The 16,979-nt window shown below is 47.0% G+C and overlaps 1 protein-coding gene across 1 annotated transcript in view; it reads right to left on the bottom strand.

The window, feature by feature from the left end:
- LOC126203861 (aminopeptidase N-like) overlaps positions 1-16,979 on the bottom strand; it is a 255,571-nt gene that overhangs the window by 67,481 nt on the left and 171,111 nt on the right. Inside the window, exon 8 of the mRNA XM_049938237.1 lies at positions 8,396-8,477. Coding sequence (XP_049794194.1) covers positions 8,396-8,477 — 82 coding nt within the window. The remainder of the gene's footprint in view (positions 1-8,395; positions 8,478-16,979) is intronic.

Genomic DNA, 16,979 nt, shown 5'->3' with positions numbered 1-16,979 from the left:
CCAGACACAGGTGAAAGTTGACATACAGTCAGTGTTATACTGATCTCACAGAACTTCAAGGCATGCTAACGCAGATCCCATATGCGAGACACCTCAGGGCAGCACGTGTCTTTACCATTGGTTACAGAGTAGCACACGGTGCATTGTTCCTAGTGCTACATGAGAGAAGCGTCTAACCGTGCTTAACAGCAAATAGTGCAAAATAACATCGAATGCACTCTTCGCAGAGGTCCTAACGTGATACCAGAGTCCATCACGTGTTACCCTTCCTGCTTTCAACACACACAAGCGTTCCCACTGCAATGTAGAGGCTACTACATCCTAGCACTAAGGATGTGAATGAGTCGAGCATTATGATTGGATCTTATCTAATTTTCTCGCTGAATTACTGATGCCTTCGGTATCGGAGCACAATCCACCTTTTCTTTCTTTCTGCAAACAGGGATTTCAGTAGTAAATTATTTTGCACAGACCTCTCAATTGCATTGGCAGTTAAAGCTGCAAAGTTGTCTACAGATCATCAAATACATACGAGACTCACAAGAATATTGGAAGCCAGCAAAATATTTACCAGTGTAACTACAATTAAATATTGTGATTGCTGCTACAGTCTGACACCAATCGATGTACAGATAATGTCTCCTCTTGATGGCTGTGCTTCTGGAATCAATCTCAGTATCTATATCACACATAATTTTCCGTGCAAAACATCCCCTTCATACCCTTGTGATTATTGATGTGCTGAATCTATACATTCCTTTCGATAGGACACAGTCATCCTCTCTAGTCATGCCACAACATAAACCACAGTAATTTTATAATGCTGTATATACACATTGTACACAACATAAGCTACAGTAACTTAATAATGCAATATACACACATTTTACTCAAACACTGCAGTTTTCTTTTATATCTGTACAGCACCCGAAAAAATTATAGTATGCTTACACTTACACTGGCTATATGTCATGAGGCTCGTCAGTCCTAGGGTAACACCATCAGCCTTTTCTTTTCTTTCTACAGACGTGACATTCAGTGGCAATAATCTATTTTACATTGATTACCATATTGCATCAACAACTAAACCTTGTAAAGTACCATACGTATAATCAAATACGGAAAGACTCTTACTCAATTACACTGCTCTCCCATTGAGGACAGGAGCTCGAATATTAGAGCGTGAAACCGATCTCCAACCGAGCAATATATCTCCGCATACCGTGTCGATGTAGTAAACATACAATTCATATCCTCCATGGATCGATGTCACTCTCAGAACAGTTATGCAGAGACTGGCTCGTTTCCCCCCTCCTCCTCGGTAAAAAACGGTACTGTTTCTGGTCTTGATCTGCCTGCTTATTTGCGTTTCTACACCCATCTCCAGACCCTGGGATTACAAGAACACATGTAATTTAGCACGGTTCACACACAGCAGTATCCTACCGATCGCTCACCCAATGTAATTCCGAAGATATAAACTGGGATTTATTTCTATATAAACCCGGAACTTATAGCTGGATGGAGCATGCTCTAGACCACTGAGTAACTAGAAATAAACAGACGAAAATGATATTTCCACCCACGAATACCAATCTCAGTGATATAACAGATTTGAAACCATCCCTATAATTTACAAGGTCAACTAAGGTGCTTCTCATGTCTATAAAACCGAAAAAAGTGTCTTCCACTTGCTAGATATACCCCACAATCGATCTTCTCTCAACTAAATTATGGCGCAAAATGTGTAGAAGCAATCAACCGAACAATTTACGTGGGAGGGAATAATGGTCCAGCGCAAACGCACCTCCATAGTCATTCTCAAATTTAAGCACAACACAGGGATCACGTACATGACTGCAATACGAAGAATCAGTCGAAAGCGGATGCAGAGCCATCATCTATTCTGTCATTGTGACAGAAGAGTTTAAAGTCGTCAATCACTTTCGGACATAAGTTTGAAAACACTTCACAATGCAGCTAGTTTCCTTATGTTGTAACTGTCTTTTATTTAAAAGCATCCAGTGTGTGGCGTCTTACGGTAGCCATCGTAACAACACGATTTACACTGTGCGATGTCTAGTTTTCTGCGAGAAGCTGTGGATCAGAACTTCTTAATGTCAGTTTAGAGCATGGCACAGGACTCGAAATCGTGGCAGAAAAAGAAAATGTTTTGCAGTGTACAAAACCATCTTAGAAAACAATGTTTCAAACAATGGCACAGGAACACAGGGAGCATCTCTTGTGACTTACAGTACAGTCTGTGGGATGCGGTCATCATCCTACAGTACAGGTGATCAAACTTTAAAATGGAGTCTGCAGTGCCACACCGGCAGCAGTAGCAGCAGCGGTTTGACGGGACTGGCTTCACTGTTAGGAATGCTATTCTGGAGTATTGCGAAATCCCTGTCTCCGCTCTGGACCGCACTGCGGCAATGCATCATTGCGCCAGCATCGGTGCCTTGGTGACTTCTAAATTAGATGAAGTTGGTGGAGCTTTTATAGTTCGATAGTTCGTAATGTTTCTCTATGGGGGGGGGGGGGGTAAAGAATAACGATTACAGCATGTTGGGCTGATTGATGTGAATGGACACGGATGTGTAGTACTGGTAAGTACACTCCTGGAAATTGAAATCAGAACACCGTGAATTCATTGTCCCAGGACGGGGAAACTTTATTGACACATTCCTGGGGTCAGATACATCACATGATCACACTGACAGAACCACAGGCACATAGACACAGGCAACAGAGCATGCACATTGTCGGCACTAGTACAGTGTATATCCACCTTTCGCAGCAATGCAGGCTGCTATTCTCCCATGGAGACGATCGTAGAGATGCTGGATGTAGTCCTGTGGAACGGCTTACCATGCCATTTCCACCTGGGGCCTCAGTTGGATCAGCGTTCGTGCTGGACGTGCAGACCGCGTGAGACGACACTTCATCCAGTCCCAAACATGCTCAATGGGGGACAGATCCGGAGATCTTGCTGGCCACGGTAGTTGACCTACACCTTCTAGAGCACGTTGGGTGGCACGGGATACATGCGGACGTGCATTGTCCTGTTGGAACAGCAAGTTCCCTTGCCGGTCTAGGAATGGTAGAACGATGGGTTCGATGACGGTTTGGATATACCGTGCACTATTCAGTGTCCTCTCGACGATCCCCAGTGGTGTACGGCCAGTGTAAGAGATCGCTCCCCACACCATGATGCCGGGTGTTGGCCCTGTGTGCCTCGGTCGTATGCAGTCCTGATTGTGGCGCTCACCTGCACGGCGCCAAACACGCATACGACCATCATTGGCACCAAGGCAGAAGCGACTCTCATCACTGAAGACGACACGTCTCCATTCGTCCCTCCATTCACGCCTGTCGCGACACCACTGGAGGCGGGCTGCACGATGTTGGGGCGTGAGCGGAAGACGGCCTAACGGTGTGTGGGACCGTAGCCCAGCTTCATGGAGACGGTTGCGAATGGTCCTCGCCGATACCCCAGGAGCAACAGTGTCCCTAATTTGCTGGGAAGTGGCGGTGCAGTCCCCTACGGCACTGCGTAGGATCCTACGGTCTTGGCGTGCATCCGTGTGTCGCTGCGGTCCGGTCCCAGGTCGACGGGCACGTGCACCTTCCGCCGACCACTGGCGACAACATCGATGTACTGTGGAGACCTCACGCCCCACGTGTTGAGCAATTCGGCGGTACGTCCACCCGGCCTCCCGCATGCCCACTATACGCCGTCGCTCAAAGTCCGTCAACTGCACATACGGTTCACGTCCACGCTGTCGCGGCATGCTACCAGTGTTAAAGACTGCGATGGAGCTCCGTATGCCACGGCAAACTGGCTGACACTGACGGCGGCGGTGCACAAATGCTGCGCAGCTAGCGCCATTCGACGGCCAACACCGCGGTTCCTGGTGTGTCCGCTGTGCCGTGCGTGTGATCATTGCTTGTACAGCCCTCTCGCAGTGTCCGGAGCAAGTATGGTGGGTCTGACACACCGGTGTCAATGTGTTCTGTTTTCCATTTCCAGGAGTGTAGTTTTGGGACACACCACAAAGCGCGCATTTCTGCATAATGGTCAAAACACGGTCCTGTCGCACTAACTCAGGTCGTTCAGTTTCTACACAGGTTGCAGAAGGTGGTGGATATAGTTTTCTCCGACTTCTGCTCAGTTCCGCCTTAAAATGGAACGATTAAATACGCTAAGCTGTAGGAATAGAATCAGTTGCAAGATGCGTAGAGGGTGACTAAAACCACGTTCAAATTTTACTGTAGCAGCTAGGTTCAGGAAAGGCAACTCATTTCGAGACATGAGAGTGGCAAAAATATGATTCACTTGTGGCTGTGATCCAAAGCAAGTATCTGCTTGAATGGAAACACCTGTTTCCAAATCCCAACCATCATTTCTAGTGGATAGCGTAACACTCCAGTTCTGAGAAGCTAGTGTCCATTTTCGTACGACCTCAATTAGCACACCATCTACTACTGTTTGTGATCCTTCTGAATCAACCATCACCTACGGCTCAGTGGGTATATCACCAAACCTCTGACAAGGGATCGAAACAGAATGCGCTACAAATACTGTAGAAAATTCTAGCTGGGTGGCGTGAGGGAGTCACAAATACCGCTTACATATCACGTTCCTTAGCCGAATCACTTTCAAAATGCAGCGATTTTATCACGAGCTTGCGCCGTCGGCGACGCGTTGGTATGACACAATATACTCCTGCGATCGCCGTCACGGTATTTGTCTGGGCAAAAAACAAACCTTATTCAGAGGTAATGTCATACCTCGATTTGTAAAGTGGGTATAGCTTTTAACATTGACACTTGTATGCATATGTAGAACCAAGACTGCTTGTGACAGTAACATACAGTAGTTGTTAGGATCGGATTTTACAACATTAGGTGGTTTGCGAGACAATCACCATATCATTATTTGTCTGGAAAACCCACGTGATTTGTAGGTAATGCCATACGTGGATTTATAAAGCAAGTTTAGCTTTTAAGATCGATACTTGTGTGCACCTGTATAACCAAGATCGCTTGTGACAGTAACATACAGTAGCTGTTGTGATCGGTTTCTTAACATATGAGACGATTATGGCTCTCTTTCTAAGACACAGTGGTATCACTCACAAGAAAAACTTATGAAACATGTCCATCCATCGCTGATTTTCTCTCAGTATTATTTTGTATCATAGGTAATCAGTTATTGACGAAGTATTATACTTAGTAGTAGTGGGTGCATGATAGGTTCGCCTTGAGCATCTAGCTTATAAAGTATGTGTTTGTGTTCTGATATATGCAAAAAAATGACTATGTCGATTCATAAGGAAGCTATGGATTTCTAGTACTGTGATAGCAAAGGGATGAGTATCTCAGTTCATAAGAATGGTACTGATATTTCTATTTCCAGTTCCATAGCCATCAACAGGGTGTATTTCGGATACTTCGCTCATTATCGAATGTCATTCAACTGAGACCATGACTGTAACATTTAGTTGTAAGTACAGGCATGAAATATATATGTGACCGATTTCTTAGGACGATTGATTCTACCTGTGCCGGTGACCTGTGCGGGGGTGATTCACGTTTCCCTTTAACAGTAGGAGCTGTCAGAATGGCGAGGCCTGTTGGAATGTAGGAATGTAGATGAATTAAGGGGTTGTCCTCTAGACTACGATATAGCGAACTAATACTTAGTATGTGTTGGATAGTTTTCGTGTTCGCATGGAAATTTGAGAATGAATATGGAGGTGAGTTTGTGCTGGATCATTATTTCCTCCCACGTAAATTGTTCGGTTGGCTGCTTGTGCACATTTTGCGCCTTCATTTAGTTGAGAGAAGATCGATTGTGGGGTGTATATAGCATGTGGAAGACACTTTTTCCGGTTTTATAGACACAAGAAACAACTTAGTTGACCATGTAGATTATAGGGACGGTTTCGAATCTGTTATATCACTGAGACCGGTATTCGCCGGTGGAAATATCATTTTTCGTCTGTTTATTTCTAGTTAATCAGTGGTCTAGATCACGCTCCATCTAGCTAAAGTTTCAGGCTTGTATAGAAATAATTCCCAGTCTATATCTTCGAATTGGCATTGGGTGAGCGATCGGTAGGATACTGCTGTGTGCGAACTATGCAAAATTAGATATGTTCTTGTAATCCCAGAGTCTGGAGATGGGTGTAGAAACGTGAGCAATCAGGCAGGACTGGCACAGAATAGTAACACACTTGTACTGAGGGAGGGCGAGAGGAGCCAGTCCTTGCTCAATAGTTCTGAGGGTGAGTTCGATCTATTGACGGCTTTCTGATGTAAAAGGGATGATTTTGTATTGTGGAGGACACGAATTGTATGTTTACTACATCGACACGGTATGTGGTGATGTATTGCTCGGTTCAAGATCGGTTTCACACTCTAATATTCAAGATCCTGTCCTCAGTGCGAGAGCAGTGTAACTGAGTAAGAGTCTTTCCGCATTTGACAATACGTATGCTACTTTGCGAGGTTTGGTTGTCAGTGCAATATGGTGATCAGTGTAAAATATTTTGTTGTTGTTGAATGTCACGTCTGTAGAAAGAAAAAAAAAGGTGACGGTGCTTCCCTAGGACAGACATATAGCTGCTGTGAGTGTAGGTACACCATAATTTTTTCGGGTGCTGTGCAGATAGAAAAGAAAACTGTAGTGCTTGTGTAAAATGTGTATATATTGCATTATAAAGTTGCTGTGGCTTATGTAGTGTAAAATTTGTATATATTACATTGTAAAATTACTGTGGCATGACTAGAGAGGATGACTGTGTGTCCTATCGAGAGGGATGTATAGATTCAGCACATGAATAACCGCAAGGGTACGAAGGAGATGTTTTGCACGGAAAATTATGTGCGCTATAGATACTGAGATTGATTCCAGAAGCACAGCCGTCAAGAGGAGACATTATCTGTACATCGATTGGTGTCAGACTGTAGCAGCAATCACAATATTTAATTGTAGTTACACTGGTAAATATTTTGCTGGCTTCCAATATTCTTGTGAGTCTCGTATGTATTTGATGATCTGTAGACAACTTTGCAGCTTTAACTGTCAATGCAATTGAGAGGTCTGTGCAAAATAATTTACCACTGAAATCCCTGTTTGCAGAAAGAAAGAAAAGGTGGATTGTGCTCCGATACCGAAGGCATCAGTAATTCAGCGAGAAAATTAGATAAGATCCAATCATAATGCTCGACTCATTCACATCCCTAGTGCTAGGATGTAGGAGCCTCTACATTGCAGTGGGAACGCTTGTGTGTGTTGAAAGCAGGAAGGGTAACACGTGATGGACTCTGGTATCACGTTAGGACCTCTGCGAACCATTCGATGTTATTTTGCACTATTTGCTGTTAAGCATGGTTAGACGCTTCTCTCATGTCGCACTAGGAACAATGCACCGTGTGCTACTCTGTAACCAACGGTAAAGACACGTGCTGCCCTGAGGTGTCTCGCATACGGCAGCTGCACGAGTGCGCATTAGAGATCTGTGACGTCAGTATAACAGTGACTGTAGATCTGGAAACAGAGGCAACCCTCAGCCGCATCCGGCGGCGGCGCACGGCTGTGACGGCGCGGGCACGCCCGCAGTGTGTGCGCTTCCGGCCGGTCGCATCGGCAACGGTGCCTAGGCGAGCACGTATTCTGAGAGCAGTTTCTCAGGTGTCGAGTACGAAAGGGACTTAGCCACCTCATTCGTGCGGGCATTGCCGTGCGGTGCGACAGCCTACGTCTGTGTCACTTTGCGGGGTTGCAGGTAGCCTCCTGTGTGGTCTACTGGACAGGGGGTGGTAGACGGTGTCTGCGTATGTCGATTATGGATCTGCTGCATTATTTTGTGAGCAGGTCTGTAGGCCGCACTACGTTTTATTTGTGCAGTTTTCGAGTTGATTTCGTGTCTGCACATCTGTGTACTGCATTATTTGGGACAAGTCTGCACGTCTGTACTGAAATTATTTCGGTAACTTAGGAGCTGTTAGCGTGTCTTCAGAGCGTTATTCAGGAGTAGTTTACAAGTCTGTGGCATGACCCCGAGCACGTGTCTTGTATCAGTGTGATAAATATACTCCATCGCTAAATAAATTGTTCCAAAATAAATAAAGTATACACCTTCCCTACTCTATCCAGCAGCCCACCTGAAGATAGCGGCCAGATGCATCGCCGAAATATCGTCTAGTGAAGACGATCGTATCCGGCAGCATACCCCTGAAGAGCATAAACATAAATAGGAACTGCACTTTCATAAAGCTGCTATCCCACGACCACTACAGTTAAATGTTATTTTGACGGTACTAATCCACTGGATAGCAGTCAAGTATGCGCAGAGTTTTAAATATCTGTATAGCTGACACTTACTGAGAAATAAGATACTCGTTGAGTCTTTCGTAGAACACGTCCTCACCGAGCCAATTGCTGAACATGCGCAAGATGGAGCCTCCTGAAAAATATGAAATGAAAGTTAGTTATAATTGTCTCCTGTAACGCATTTGCGACGGTTCGCTACGATGTGGAAGATCTCGACAGCTTCACACACAACATTCTGCATCTGTACATCTGCGCTGCAAGAGGCGAGTATTGGGACGGCTCGAGTGAAGTTGGTTGTGTGAGAGGAGGCACTCGCCCCTCGCCGGTTTCCCTCGGAAGGCCTGCATGGGCAGTGGTCGCCGGCAGTAGCGGCGCCAGTTGTGGCCGGCAGTGCGCAGCTGTGGGCTGTGGGGCCTGCTCTGCCCTCCCCCGCTCACCACCTTTCCTCGTCATCCACCGTACCGCGACCGCAGGTGCCGTGCACCCGTCGAGTTGGCCTCCACTCCAGGCTGCCTCTATTCAGTCCACTATAATGTCAGGAATGTGGTGTCCTGATCCTGGTGGGGAGCAAAGACCTCCAGGTGCCGCCACCTGAGAGACTCCGCGACTGGTGATTATGGCGAGGCAGCCACGTCTCCCAGTAGCGGCTGTTGTCCGTACCGTGCAGGAAATCTACACCAGACTCGTGCCAGACGTCACTTCGCTGCAGTCGAGGAACCGAGTGTGAACGTCACGTAGGCCACCGATCCGTCCCACCGGCTGCCTCACGAGCTAAACTGCATCGGTACTCGTGCAGCGACGTCATTCCTAATGACCGCGTAAGGCGTGCTATTACGGAGGTAGCGTCGGTTTTCCTTTCAGCCGTGCTCGCTTCGTGACTTTCCTGTAGTACAGAACTGTTTCGTAAAAGCTCTCGGTACCCTTCGTTGCATTCGCCTTAGCCTTTCTTTCCGACGTGACCGCGTGTGCTCGATCTGAGCCTCCGCATTCTGCTGGAGTCTCGTGCCCTGCTCTTCCGAAACGCCAGTATTTTGTTTTGCCCTGACCCAGTCTCGGCGGCGAAATGTTTTCATTACGGCCGCCTCGTGTCGACGTTGTCGCAATGCTTCGCTCTGCGACTTTGAAAATTTCCCTCGTTTTACTGTCCTATAGCTTAATATGAGGAGCGTCCATTCTTTGCCTCTATGACTGCTCTAAATCTGCTAGAGATACTGTGACCGAGGTGTAGGACTCGACATCGTAGGCGGTAGTGACCCGGACACGTAGCTGCGGAGCCAGGTCGACGTTGTCGCTGTATCCGCCAGTGCTACGCTGGATTCGTGTCGATGTCGGCAATCCGCGCAGGCGAGTCCACGTGGGGGACGTTACTGTCAACAAACCGCTGCCTCACGGGCGCTGCGTTTCCGTCCTGACACACACGTCCATCGCCTCGGGACTGTTCCTCTACCGCACACAACACACGACGCTGAAAATTTGTACACTTCTTCTGTCGCTCTCAGCGTTTTCTTAGCTCCATAAGTGGACTGCGCCCTGAACACCAAAACCGCTCGCATTCTATAACACTACCTTCTCCATTATTTTGGAGTGACATAGTGACTGTGAAGGTGACAGCGATCCACTGCTACTAAATTCTGTAAATACAACAGTCTCCGATCGTAAGAGGACATTAGTGTTTAACGCTCTGTCGACATCGAGGTCATTAGAGACGGAACACGGGCTCGGATTAGGGAAGCGTGGAGAAGCAAAGCGGCCTTGTCCTTTCGAAGGAATCATCCCGGCATTTGCCTGAAGTGATTTAGAGAAAGCACGGAAAACCTAAAGCAGGATGTCCGGACGCGGATTTAGTTCCAAGTCTCTGATCACTGTTATTTTATTTTTTTTTTATTCATTTACCGCTTTCAGTCGTTATGATCATCTTGACACTGATCTACAAAGGGCGATATGATCATCTTGAGACGGATCTACAAAGAGATGTGCATATTTATGAAAATATTTGTAGCAGGTCATCAACAGTTACAAACACTATCGTAATATACAGGGTGCTATGAAATTCCTTTGCAAGCAAAAGACTTGTAGAGAGCGACGAGTATATAATAGCTTGAATGCAAACACACGTCCGGAAACGTACCGCTTCTGTTCTACGGCGGTTTAAAAAAAAAAAAGGCTCTGAGCACTGTGGGACCTAACATCGGAGGTCATCAGTCCCCTAGAACTTAGAACTACATAAACCTAACTAACCTAAGGACATTGCACACATTCATGCCCGAGGCAGGATTCGAACCTGCGACCGTAGCAGTCGCGCGGTTCCGGACTGAAGCGCCTAGAACCGCTCGGCCACAACGGCCGGCTACGGCGGTTTGAATTCAGACGTATAACTCATTCACTTCTGCCTGAGGAATTGAATTAAGCGTGACACACTACCGTTACTAGGCAATAATTCCGAAGGAAGCATAACGAGACATCCATTTATCACTGAAGCACATTTGTTTGTATTAACTCTTAAACATTACGTGTTTACAATATTGCAGAACAAATAAGAACCCAATACACTGTTCGTATAGAAAGTAATGTTTAAGTGTTAATGCGAACAAAAGTGCGTAAGTGGTAAATAGATGTTTAGTTATGTTTCCTTTCTGATTGTTACCTAATAACTGCACAGCGTCGCGCCTAATTCAGTTCCTCAAGCAGAAGTGGATGAACTGATACCGTCATAGTACGGAAGCGGTGTCGTATTTATCCGCCGACTCCAGGCAAGCGATTTTCAAGTAAAATGTCTCACCTGTGCCGGAATATACACAATGGATGTACGAATACAGGTTGTAGACGCATGGGTCTGGCCGCGAGGCGTTCTGGAATAGCCCGACAGTGAGGCAACAGCCCGCGATAAGCGGAAAATCATGGCTGGCCACCCGGTCCGGCATTCCGTTATACACCTTACGGTTACACTTTTAATGTATATCGTAGAAGATTGTAACAGGAATTTCCGAAAACCCTTGCAAAACTAACGTTTTTGGCTACGATACTGTTTCTAACTGTTGACAGTCCACTATTAGGTAAAAAATTTCATAAAGTCCTCCGTATTTCAGTATTGGCACCACGCATGACGCGAGGTAAGGTTTTGCAGGCATTCGCCAAACGGAAACGCACAGCCACAGAGCACAGCGTCATTCATCACTACAAATGACTCGTTTCCGGTCATCCAGTGTCTCAGGTGTCGTCATTATTGACCACAGAGATGTGTGGCTCACGAGGAGGTCCTCGGCCGTTGTCCGCCATTACTTTTAATTCTCCGCCAGCAGTCATTTTGTTGGCTGGACTGCCGGTAGCGTTTTGGAAGTCACGGTCGGTTCCTTCCGCTGACTTCACGCCACGGCCCTGTTTGTCGGCAAGTGGGCCGTGCGCGGGTGCCCGGGTGCCTGGTCGCCGTTCAGCTGTGCTTCTTCCTCCGCGTTCCAGTTCCACCTGTGAGGCTTTAGACAAGTTTAAATGTTCAAAAATGGTTCAAATGGCTCTGAGCACTATGGGACTCAACATCTTAGGTCATAAGTCCCCTAGAACTTAGAACTACTTAAACCTAACTAACCTAAGGACATCACACACACCCATGCCCGAGGCAGGATTCGAACCTGCGACCGTAGCAGTCCCGCGGTTCCGGACTGCAGCGCCAGAACCGCTAGACCACCGCGGCCGGCCAAGTTTAAATGTCCCGGCGGTGTTGTTACTCCGGTGACATCCAGTGACCGGACGCCATTCCAAGTCGCTGAGGCCCCCCTCCCCCTTTTATACTGGCTGGTCCGCCTCTGGTGACATCTGGTGGTCGATTCCGCATTACACAGGGCTCTTTCTATGGGCTCGATCAAACTATTCTCTCAACCAGTTTCAATAACAAGCGGCAAAAAATCAGTTCGCTACCGTAATGATTAGGGAAAGGAGTAATTCGCCCCAACGCTTCACTTTAGATTTTGCATTTATTGTCACACCCTTCAGTGTGAACCACAGAACCAGCAAGTGTAACAATGAAAGAATATTTGCACTCGTAATATTTGTTACATAACTTAAGAATTAATTAATAAACAATAGGAATCTAAAACTAGTCCTTTTTAACAAACATTTTAAGACCATAAACAATATAGTTGAACGGTTAATAAAGTCCCATAAACTTGATCGAGGATTACCTTTTCAGTCTCTAAATGAAGTCAGTAGGTGACATAGGGGACAATCAGACGTACATTAAATGTTATACCATTAAGGACGGCCACTCATTAAGAATTATAACCACAAATTATATTAGATTCATTTAAAGCAATTAACATCAATAGCAAATAATTAAGTCACGTCTCAGCAAATTTATCAAAACCAAATATTTCAGTTCTATAACAATGTCGGATCGTGGAATACGCCGGATTACCGACGCAGAAGGCTAAATTTTACCAAACAGGAATTTCTCCAAGCCTAGAACTATCTCAATAGTTTACAATACTTAGGTTGTCCAGGACTACTCTAATTCGCCTTTCTTGGGCATAACGGTGGAGTAGATAATTAACCTCTTATTTCATTCTCCTGGAACATTGAGCGGCAATAGACACTCGGGCAACTCTTACCCCAGCGTGGCTCGGGAAAGAGGATGGCTCCACCAGGAGGAGGAAACATTTACCCGAACTGGAAAGGGAACTCGTCTAACACGAGCCACTAGGTTGGACGAAGACCAGTTGGCGATTTTTAATCATTAACCGAAGCTTGCCGGCCAGCGGACGAAAATTGCAGAGGCAAAGGTAGCTTTATTTGTGCTCCCTGGAATTGATAACTTCTGCAAATGAGATTCGATTGGAAGTACCGCCGTAGTATCAATACGGCACTTGGGAGCTTAGGAGAGCAAGTCAACAACGGTCTCTACCCAATAGGCCCAACATTTCAGACAGACCGAACAACCGACATCAGCCGTGGCTAGGCGGATTACCAAATAGAAACTCCAGCACTACTTTAAATAGAATTAAATAGAGCACTTAAATGCCACAGGGACTAAACTCCTTAACACAAGAATATATGCACAATAACGACTACAGTTATATATGCCTACATACTAAAACACAACAGATATTGTCGAACATTAACACAATCTCACATTTCAGACATCCATAAAATTTATTGGCTCTGTCTCTCCACCAGACAGTACAAGGTTATTTAACATTTTGCAACGTCCTTATCCAAACAGTGACCTACGCCGTCCATGGGAAAACTAAAGTTTGCAGAAGGTCCACAGCCAAAAAATTTTTCCTTTTGTGCTTCTTTACGACTCGCGCCTTACGTCAGTATGGCGTACAAATGCACCATCGTGCAAGGGGACAGTAAGACACACGCAAGGCAGTTTCCGACCACAAACTCAAAGCAGAGAAACGTTGCCACACAGTTATTAATAGCTCCCACAACACCGGCAGATTGGCTCCGACAGAGATTATTGGCAGCCGCAGACGGACTTCTTAGCTTCCCCAGCCTACGAACGGAAACCGAACGTTGTCCACAGATTTACGGCCTCTCGTGTCCTCACGCCCCGGGTTTTTTGGCCCATGCAGACTAAGCATAGAGGGAGCGAGCGTCCCGCTGCAGAACGGTCGTCCAGGGCCACACACTCGCCTCAACCGCCTCCTCCGCCCTGGGCACGGCACACAGCGGGCGCCCTAGCGGAGGCTCCACAGCGCCCTTTAGGAAAGCGCGGAAACTCCAAACAGGAGTAAACCGAGGGAAAAACAGGAACCGCAGCAAACGACACGTTTCACGTGAGCATTGACGCAATGATCCCACCGACGCACCAGTTTGGCAAGACACAGCCTCCTGCTGCACGTCCCCGTCCGGCGGGAATCGTCGACCCTTCTGGGCCTCTTTAAGGGACCGAAGGCGTGATAATCGCGTGCCGGAGAGACCGGCACTATAGGGCTGACGATCGAGTGCCCGCCGCTTAATTCTCCCAGACCGACCGGCGCCCCGTGTCGAATTGCGACCAGCGCGGAACTTGGCGCAGCACTCCACAAGATCGTTTTAGACGGACATACTACCCCATTCGCATTCTTCAGTCTCCGACGGATGTCTGCCGGTGTTCATCGTGCGGCACCCGAGAAAACAATAACAGCACACTACTGCTGTTTCGACGCATTTGGTAACAAAGTCGCCATATTTTACATTTATGCATCTATCACGCGAACGTCGGAAAGATACAAATGTCACACTAATCCCATTCCTACAGGTCGGTGCTTGTATACCTACATCGGAGTCGCGCTACTTTCGTGTATATTGTAGCAACGACCTCAAACGGAATCTTTTTGATCGCCTCTTACACACACATCAAAAAAAGTTTTTTATCACCTCGGTTCTGAGAGTTCCGGATCGTGTACAGAAAATTGGAATAGACATCAACATAAACATCATTTCCGCCCTTTTTATTGCTCATCAAAACCACATATTGCATGTTGCACCATCATACAGCGAGACCTTTAGAGGTAGTGGTCCTGATTGCTGTACACACCGGTACCTCTGGTGCCCAGTAGCGTCTCCTCTTGCACTGATGCATGCCTGTGTTCGACGTGGCATACTATCCACAAGTTCATCAAGGCACTGTTGGTCCAGATTGTCCCACTCCTCAACGGCGATTCGGCGTAGATCCCTCAGAGTGGTTGGTGGGTCACGTCGTCCATAAACAGCCCCTTTCAATCCATCCCAAGCATGTCGATAGGGTTCATGTCTGGAGAACATGCTGGCCACTGTAGTCGAGTGATGTCGTTATTCTGAAGGAAGTCATTCACAAGATGAGCACGATGGCGCGAATTGTCGTCCATGAAGATGAATGCCTCGCCAATATGCTGCCGATATGGTTGCACTATCGTACAGCCGTTACGGCGCCTTCCATGACCACCAGCGGCGTACGTCGGCCCCACATAATCCCACCCCAAAACAGCAGCGAACCTCCACCTTGCTGCACTCGCTGGACAGTGTGTCTAAGGCGTTCAGCCTGACCGGGTTGCCTCCAAACACGTCTCCGACGATTGTGTGGTTGAAGGCATATGCGACACTCATTGATAAAGAGAACGTGATGCCAATCCTGAGCTGTCCATTCGGGCCGGCCGCGGTGGTCTCGCGGTTCTAGGCGCGCAGTCCGGGACCGTGCGACTGCTACGGTCGCAGGTTCGAATCCTGCCTTGGGCATGGATGCGTGTGATGTCCTTAGGTTAGTTAGGTTTAAGTAGTTCTAAGTTCTAGGGGACTAATGACCACAGCAGTTGAGTCCCATAGTGCTCAGAGCCATTTGAACCAATTTTTTTGGTCCATTCGGCATGTTGTTGGGCCCATCTGTACCGCGCTGCATGGCCTCTCGGTTGCAAAGATGGACCTCGCCAAGCTGCGCATCATGCAGCCTATTGCGCACAGTTGTAACACGACGTCCTGTGGCAGCACGAAAAGCATTATTCAACATGGTGGCGTTGCTGTCAGGGTTCCCTCGACCCATAATCCGTATGTAATGGTCATCCACTGCAGTAGTAGCCCTTGTGTGGCCCGAGCGAGGCATGTTATCGACAGTTCCTCACTCTCTGTATCTCTTCCATGTCCAAACAACTTCACTTTGGTTCACTGGACACTTCCCTTGTTGAGAGCCCTTCCTGGCACAAGGTACAATGTGGAAGCGATCGAACCGCGGTATTGACCCTCTAGGCACGGTCGAACTACAGACAACACGAGCTGTATACCTCCTTCCTTGTGGGATGACTGGAACAGATCGGCTGTCAGATCCCCTCCGTGTAATAGGAGCTGCTTGTGCTTGGTTGTTTACATCTTTGAGTGGGTTTAGTGACATCTCTGAACTGTCAAAGGGACCATGTCTGTGATACGAAATCCATATCGATGTCTATCATCAGGAGTTCTTGGAACCGGGCTGATGCAAAACTTTTTTTGATGTGTGTACTATCACCAGCAGGGATTCCGACTACAATCGGTCACGTATAAACCTATGAACACGACAGCCTGAGAGACACGAATCGTGGCAACGAGGTAGCTGCACTGTTTACCGACTCCCAAAAAGTATTTAACTCTCTAAAGCATCAATGTTCACTAACGATGGTAGGATCTTGTGGTGTATATATCGAAATTTGGGACTGGATTGAGGATTTCTAATTATGGAGCAGGTTGCATGTTATCTTCATTGCAGGATCGCCAATGGAAGCTGTGGTGTCACCGCCAGACACCTCACTTGCTAGGTGGTAGCCTTTAAATCGGCCGCGGTCCATTAGTATACGTCGGACCCGCGTGTCGCCACTGTCAGTGATTGCAGACCGAGCGCCACCACACGGTAGGTCTAGAGACCTAGGACTCGCCCCAGTTGTACAGCAGACTTTGCTAGCGATGCTACACTGACAAATACGCTCTCATTTGCCGAGACGATAGTTAGCATAGCCTTCAGCTACGTCATTTGCTACGACCTAGCAAGGCGCCATTACCAGTTTATATTACTACTATACTTCTGTACAGTCAAGAGAGATGTTCTACAATTGTGGATTAAAGTTAAGTATTACAGCAACTGCGTCCGTTTTTCTAAGTTCTCATTTCCTTGTAATGTTCCAGACCTCACGCCAGTCTGCGTGTAATTAAACGC

The sequence above is a fragment of the Schistocerca nitens genome, chromosome 9 (assembly GCF_023898315.1).
Source record: "Schistocerca nitens isolate TAMUIC-IGC-003100 chromosome 9, iqSchNite1.1, whole genome shotgun sequence".
NCBI lineage: Eukaryota > Metazoa > Arthropoda > Insecta > Orthoptera > Acrididae > Schistocerca > Schistocerca nitens.
This window is presented reverse-complemented; position numbering and strand designations above follow the sequence as displayed.